The 6868-nt window shown below is 43.6% G+C and overlaps 1 protein-coding gene across 1 annotated transcript; it reads right to left on the reverse strand.

The window, feature by feature from the left end:
• Positions 1 to 5625: 5625 nt before the first annotated feature.
• Positions 5626 to 6532, reverse strand: LOC102430750 (40S ribosomal protein S17-like). Its single transcript, XM_023758058.1, has 2 exons — positions 6234 to 6532; positions 5626 to 5734 (listed from the first exon to the last, which is right to left on the reverse strand). Exons 1-2 carry the CDS (start codon positions 6530 to 6532, stop codon positions 5626 to 5628), a joined length of 408 nt encoding a protein of 135 aa, XP_023613826.1.
• Positions 6533 to 6868: the final 336 nt, after the last annotated feature.

A 6868-nucleotide genomic window follows, 5' to 3' on the forward strand; every position in this document is an offset into this window, starting at 1 on the left:
ACTGCCAGTTTAGGCCAAATCTTACAGGGATCAGGCCTAAACTGGCAGTCGGACATCCCCTGAGGAGTCCCAGATTGTAGAGGGTGCAGGCTGGGCTGAGGAACACCCCTCCCCAGTGCACGAATTTCATGCACTGGGCCTCTAGTCATATATACATCTACACTAATAAATGACAAACATGCAAATTGACCATACCTTTACCATGCCTTAAGTCATGCCCACCAGCCAATCAGAGCGACTATATGCAAATTAACCCAACCAAGATGGCGGCTGGCAGTCACGGAGCTGGAGCAAGCAGGAGGCTTGGTTGCCCCAATGATGGAGGAAGCCAAGCTTCCCGCTTGCTGCAGTGGCTCTAAGCTCCATTCAAAGCAACAAAGTTTCAATTACAGAAGATAAATAAACCCCAGATACCTGCTTTCAGCCGGCCGTGGCCACAGAGCTGGAGCGAGCAGGAGGCTTCCCTCCCACCTGCCCTGGCTGGCTCTGAGCTCCTCTCAAGGCTATAAAGTTTCAATTATAGAAGGTAAATAAATCCCAGAATAAAAAAGAAAACAGGGAGAGACTGGGAGCTTCCATAGCCAGAGGGCTTGACCAGCCTGAAAATGGCCCTCAGCCCCTCACCCAGGCTGGCCAGGCACCCCAGTGGGGACCCCCCACCCTAAAAGGGGTGTGGCCAGCCTGAAAACAGCCATCAGTCCCTCACCCAGGCTGGCCAAACCTCCATGGTGTGAGGGTCTCAACTGGGGGGGGTTTGACCAGCCTGCAAACAGCCATCAGCCCCTCACCCAGGCTGGCCAGGCACCCCAGTGGGGACCCCCACCCTGAAGGGGGTGTGACCAGCTGCAAACAGCCATCAGTCCCTCACCCAGGCTGACCAGGCACCCCAGTGGGGACCCCCACCCTGAACGGGGTGTGACCAGCCTGCAAACACCCATCAGCCCCTCAGCCAGGCTGGCTAGGCACCCCAGCGGGATCCCCACCCTGATCCGGGACACCCTTCAGGGCAAACCAGCCGGCCCCCACCCATGCACCAGGCCTCTATCTTATATAATAAAAGGGTAATATGCAAACTGACCCTAACAGCAGAACGACTGGGAATGACTGGTCACTATGACACACACTGACCACCAGGGGGCAGACGCTCAATTCAGGAGCTGCCCCCTGGTGGTCAGTGCGCTCCCACAGGGGGAGCTCTGCTCAGCCGCAAGCCAGGCTGACGGCTGCCAGTACAGCGGTGGTGGTGGGAGTCTCTCCCACCTCCTCAGCAGCGCTAAGGATGTCCGACTGCAGCTTAGGCCTGCTCCCCGCTGGCAAGTGGACATCCCCCTAGTGCTGCCGGGCTGCCAGAGGGATGTCTGACTGCCAGGTTGAGCCCGATCCCCCAGGGAGTGGGCCTAAACCAGGAGGTGGACATCCTCCGAGGGGTCCCAGACTGCGAGAGGACATAGGCCGGGCTGAGGGACCCCCCCGAATACATAATTTTTTGTGCACTGGGCCTCTAGTATATATACTACCTTGGACAACCTTATTATAAAAAAAAAAGAGAGAGAGAGAGAGAAAGTCTTGTTCTTGCTGTATTGTGTGCCCTGCAACTCTGTGAACTTGGAATTTAGACTTGTTCCATTAGTAATATAATTTAGCTATGTAATGATCAAATGGGAATTTGTGTTCCGCACCAGCAATCTAATTATTTTAAATATTTTTTTATGGTAAAGCACATATCGAGTTCCCAAATACAAACTTTAAACTTTTTAAAGTCATTGTGTAAGTGGGAAACTGCTTTTATTGGTCATCCTTCCTTTTCTAATTGTAAATGGTTGACACTAAAATAATAACAATGAGCAAACAGAATCTATACTTATAATAGGGTAATTGGCAAATTGGTCTGGGATGTCATCACATAAGGACCCAACAGCAGGAGGGTGGGGCAGTGAGCTATAAGCAGCGGAGAGCTACAGGAGGGTGGAACAGCGAGCTATGTGCAGTAGAGAGCTATGAGCGGCGGTGGGCGGGGCGGCCAGCTCAGGCAAGTGAGAGCGCGCCACTTGCGACAGATTCGTGCATAGGGCCACTAGTAAGTATAATAAGTGTATAGTAATAACAAAATGTTTTTCCTATAACTTCCCCTGAAATTTTATTCTAAAACCTACTTAATGACTGATTCAAGATTGCTAGTAAGTTATTTATTCTATCTTTTAGCAAATATTATGTGCCAGATAGTGTGTATGGCTCTATAGATACCATGCAAAGAAACAGGTAACTTGACATCTTCCCATAGAAAGATTACACTTTTGTGAAATCATATCCTCTGTTTTCCTGAAGAAACCTATAATTATATTTTGTCCTCACCCTCCCATAAACCACAGAAATGTATAAAAAATTTCCACATTTTATCAACAACTAAACAAAGCATTATAGTGAACAGTATAATGAAAACATACCTAAGCCAGAAAAAAATTATTAATGAATGAGTCTCATTTTTTAAATTGAAAAATATTATTAATAAATCTATCTCAAATATTAATATTGGGTAAAGTTCTTAGTAATTGAGAATTAGAAATAATTTAAGCATAAAGCTGAAGTTTGCATTTACACCAAATATAAATAAACTAGCAAAATAAGAAAAAATATATAAATTATTACAAAAATTTTTGAAAGAGAACCCAATGATGCATTTGGCCACATTCTGGATTGTTGCATGCCCTTGAAATTAATCTCTTTAAAAACAATTTGTAATCAGCCATTGTTAATTCAGATTGATCTTCCTTTGATGTTTATCAGACTTTTTAAGTATTTTTATGTTGAAAGATAATAGATTATCTAAGATAGTTTAACAAAATAAGCTAGTCCATATTTTATTTTATTTTATTTTCTCTAATTCTTATTTTATTTCACTAATCTTACATAATTATTACCTTTTGGTGGCTTCTTGGCCTGATGTTTGCATATGATTGAAAAAGCTGACAGTTTCTATCATCATTACAATCAGACTAGATGCCTTGTGCACGAAATTTGTGCACGGGGGAGGGGGTCCTTCAACCCAGCCTGCACCCTCTCCAATCCGGGACCCCTCAGGGGACGTCCCTAGACCACTGGCTCCTAAGTGCTCACCTGCCTGCCACCCTGATCACCCCTAACTACCTCTGCCTGCCGGCCTGATCGCCCCCTAACTGCCCTCCCCTGCCGGCCCAATCACCCCTAACTGCCTCCTTTGCCAGCCCGATCACCCCTAACTGCCCTCCCCTGCTGGCCTGATCACCCCTAACCGCCTCTGCCTCACCCCTGCCAACGTGGCTTTGTTCAGAAGGACATCCAGAAGATGTCTGGTCTAATTAGCATATTACCCTTTTATTAGTATAGATATATAATCTAATATGTGACTGTCAGTGTGTCTGCCCAGTACTAATGATCTTCTTATTGTCTTCTATAAATTAAGAATTTATTGTTTTTAAGTAATTTTAGATTCACAGAAAAATTGAGGTGAAAGTAGAGAGATTTCTCATATATCCCCTGCCCCACACATGCATATCCTCATTATGCTTCTTGTTTTTTTTGTGAATAAATCAATAAGATGAGTAAAAACAAGTATGCAGATATAATTTATGTGTACAAGCTGTTTATGTGCATTATTCCATTCTGCTTATTTGGACATAAACAATTTCAGCCTTTTAAAATTCCATACTTACATGCTAGTTCATTTTTCATAGGAAGTTTCATTTTGGTAGTATAAAATAGGAAAAATATTACTGTTTTTAAGTATGCATAAGAAACACAGACACACATTTTTCATATATATCTCTCACTTTAAAATGTGGATAATTTTAACACATGTGAATGAGTTTGATAAAACATCTGTAACATTTAATTTGATTTGATAGTATAATTGATTTGATAATAGAATTTGATTTGATAATAGAATTGATAATCTTACACCTTTATAAAATTTAATTTCTCCTAAATTTGTATTTTTGATACTGCTATAATTAGCTAGTTATTAAGAATAGAAAAGGAGCAAAGGGAAGGCCAGACATAATAGGCATGTCTTTTGGGCAGCTTCACCAGTGTAATTTCACACTTCCCCATTCCCTACAGATTACTGGGGGAAGGGACTGGACAAAGGGGAGATGGGCACATGAGCAGTGAAGCTGGAGTGGCATAGGGGAAATGCCTGTCAGTCAAACCCAGGAACAGAGATCATTGGCAGAGTAGGCAGGGTCAAAGCAAGCCTGAAAAAATTTGGGAATAGATAATCCCCCAAACCAAGGAGCTAGTTCTCTGGGTGCTCTTGGTTCTTGTGGTTCTCTTGTACTCACCCATGTTCCCTCCATAGCCATGTGACTCTGCAAACCCTACATGTAATGCACTGATGAATTACAGCTGGGAACATAAATTTAGCTAGCCTGATTCTGTATTAAACTGTGCACTCATGGAATGGAAGCTCTGGATACTGGCTTTGATTCTAGCCCTACTGAAGCCACAGCTACACTTCTTCCTTGGTGGAACAAAATGAAATGAGACCTTGGAAACTCGGGGATTTAATTCCATACAAATATAAATCACTTGTTCTTCCATGTGAGCCTCAGAAAATTATTTTGCTTGTGATATCACAAGAAGCCCACCCCCAAGAGCAACAGGTGGACCCAATAACATTTTCAATTAAAGAATAGTACTTACTGAATCATGTAATATGTGAGTTCAATTAAGGGGAAAACTGGTGCTCTTTAATATTTTTATTAATAACTTGTCCATTCATTGAGAGCATGCTCACTCTAGATATCATCAAATCAAAAGGGTTTCCTAAATTATTTGAGCACATGTAGAGAATTCAAAATGGTCTTCAAAGATCAGAGAACTGTTTCACGAAAACAACCTATACTAATAAAAGGGTAATATGCTAATTAGACAGGATAGACTGGGCATCTTCTGGTCGTCTGGTCCTCCTCAAGACAAAGCCATGGTAGCAGGGGCCGAGGCAGAGGCAGTTAGGGGTGATCAGACTGGCAGGGCAGGGCAATTACAGGGATCAGGCCATTAGGGGAGGGCGGTTAGGGGCGATCAGGCAGGCAGGCAAGCAGGCTATCAGTTAGGAACCAGTGGTCCCGGGTTGTGAGAGGGTGCAGGCCAGGCAGATGGACCCCCCGACACACACACAAATTTCGTGCACCGGGCCTCTAGTGTAATTATAATGGGACAAGTGAAAGATATTCTGATAGTGTGAATAAAAATAGAATCAAGAATGACATGTGAGCCTGGCTGGAGTGTCTCAATCATTGAGCATCAACCTTTGAACCAGATAATGATTCTATTCCCCTTCAGGGCACATGCCCAGATTGTGGGCTTGATCTCCACTCTGGGGAGTATAGGAGGCAGCCAATTAATGATTCTCTCTCATCATTGATGTTTTTATCTCTCTCTCCCTCTTCCTTTCTCTATGAAGTAAATAAAAATATATTTTTAAAAAAGAAAAAAGAATGACATGAAAGAGATTATATGAGTTGAACCTTTGATGCATTAGTTCTGTATTATTACCATTGGTAGGTGTATCAATTAGGTTTTTGCCTCATAGCTATTTTTGTTTATTTGTCCATCGTTTATTGATAATATTACAGCACAACAAAAGATTTAAATGGCTCCACAAGGTGTTTTGAAATTCTTCACAAATGTAGGCTGAGTGACATGCAGATTGGACAGACTGCCAAAGTCCAAGAGCTTCAGCATTTCCTTAGTGTCATGCCGGGGTTCTTGTCCCAGCATTAAGAAGGGTTTGGGAATCTGGAGAAGGCTGTGCGTAGATTAAATAGGAGTCCAGAGATGAAATATAATTTTGAAAGGCATTTGGGGGTCAGAGGAGCTTAGCTTAAAGGAAACTAAGATCTAAGTTCTAAGTTCTCCTCATCTCAGGACCCCATGCTTTTTATTAACACAACTTGTCCTGAGGCGAGGCAGAGATATACACTTCAAAGGGTATACACAAGCATTGTCAGAATGGGGGAATTAGCCTACGGCTGTTCAGGTGTTTGGCCAGTAGGAGGCAATAACATGTAAATTAAGATGCCCTGAGCTGTCTGGCAGCCAACAATCATCCCTTTTCAGGTTTGGGGAAATGCCCTCAGCCATTCCCAACAGGTGACTACATGTGTGATCAACCTTGTTGAGTCCCCAAGTTCCATCACCCTTTTGATGAAACTCTTGAAATTACGACATGCTGGAATTGGCTTCCGGCAGTGTCAGGATCAACTTCAATGATCTCCGGATCCAGGGCTGAGACCTCGGGGCCATAGTTATCTCTCCTCTCCCTCCCCTCTTCCTGCAGCTTGATGGAGATGCCGCTCACGGGGCCTCTCTGAATCCGCTTCGTCAGATGTATGACACAGCCCGTGATCTTGTTTCTGAGCTTCTTGCTGGGGATAATGGGAATCCCCTTGCACACGCGCTTGTTGGTGTGGGAGTCATTGCCCAGGCGCCTGTAGTACTTCTTGATGATGACCCGGGCCTCCTTCTTTGTGGTCTTGGTGCGCACGTGGCCCATGTCATAACTATTGACAATAAAACTTAGTGGCTCAAAACAATTGCCATTTTACTTTGTATGCAGAAATTTAAGATTAGCTCAATTGGGTGGTTTTTCTGAACTAGGTAGGGCTTTCTCATCCACTGTAGGCAGCTGCATTATGAGCTGGAAAATTGCTTAAAATGACCTCCAGCTGGAGGGCTTATGTCTGCCCCAATGTGGTTTCTCATTATCCAGGGTGCTAGTCAGGGATTATTCATATTTTGGTGTGGGGTTCCAAGAGGAAGCACAAGAATGTAAGGCCTCTTGAGTCCAGGGCTCAAAATGGCTTCAATATCACTTCCATTGCATTCTATT

This window comes from Myotis lucifugus, unplaced genomic scaffold (assembly GCF_000147115.1).
Source record: "Myotis lucifugus unplaced genomic scaffold, Myoluc2.0 scaffold_120, whole genome shotgun sequence".
NCBI lineage: Eukaryota > Metazoa > Chordata > Mammalia > Chiroptera > Vespertilionidae > Myotis > Myotis lucifugus.

Excerpts from the sequence above, each read along its gene's own strand:
- LOC102430750 (XM_023758058.1), bottom strand. The coding sequence starts at position 6,532 with ATGGGCCACGTGCGCACCAAGACCACAAAGAAGGAGGCCCGGGTCATC. Across the intron at positions 5,735-6,233 it reads GAGATCATTGAAGTTGATCC|TGACACTAAGGAAATGCTGA; the intron begins TGACACTGCCGG and ends AGAACCCCGGCA.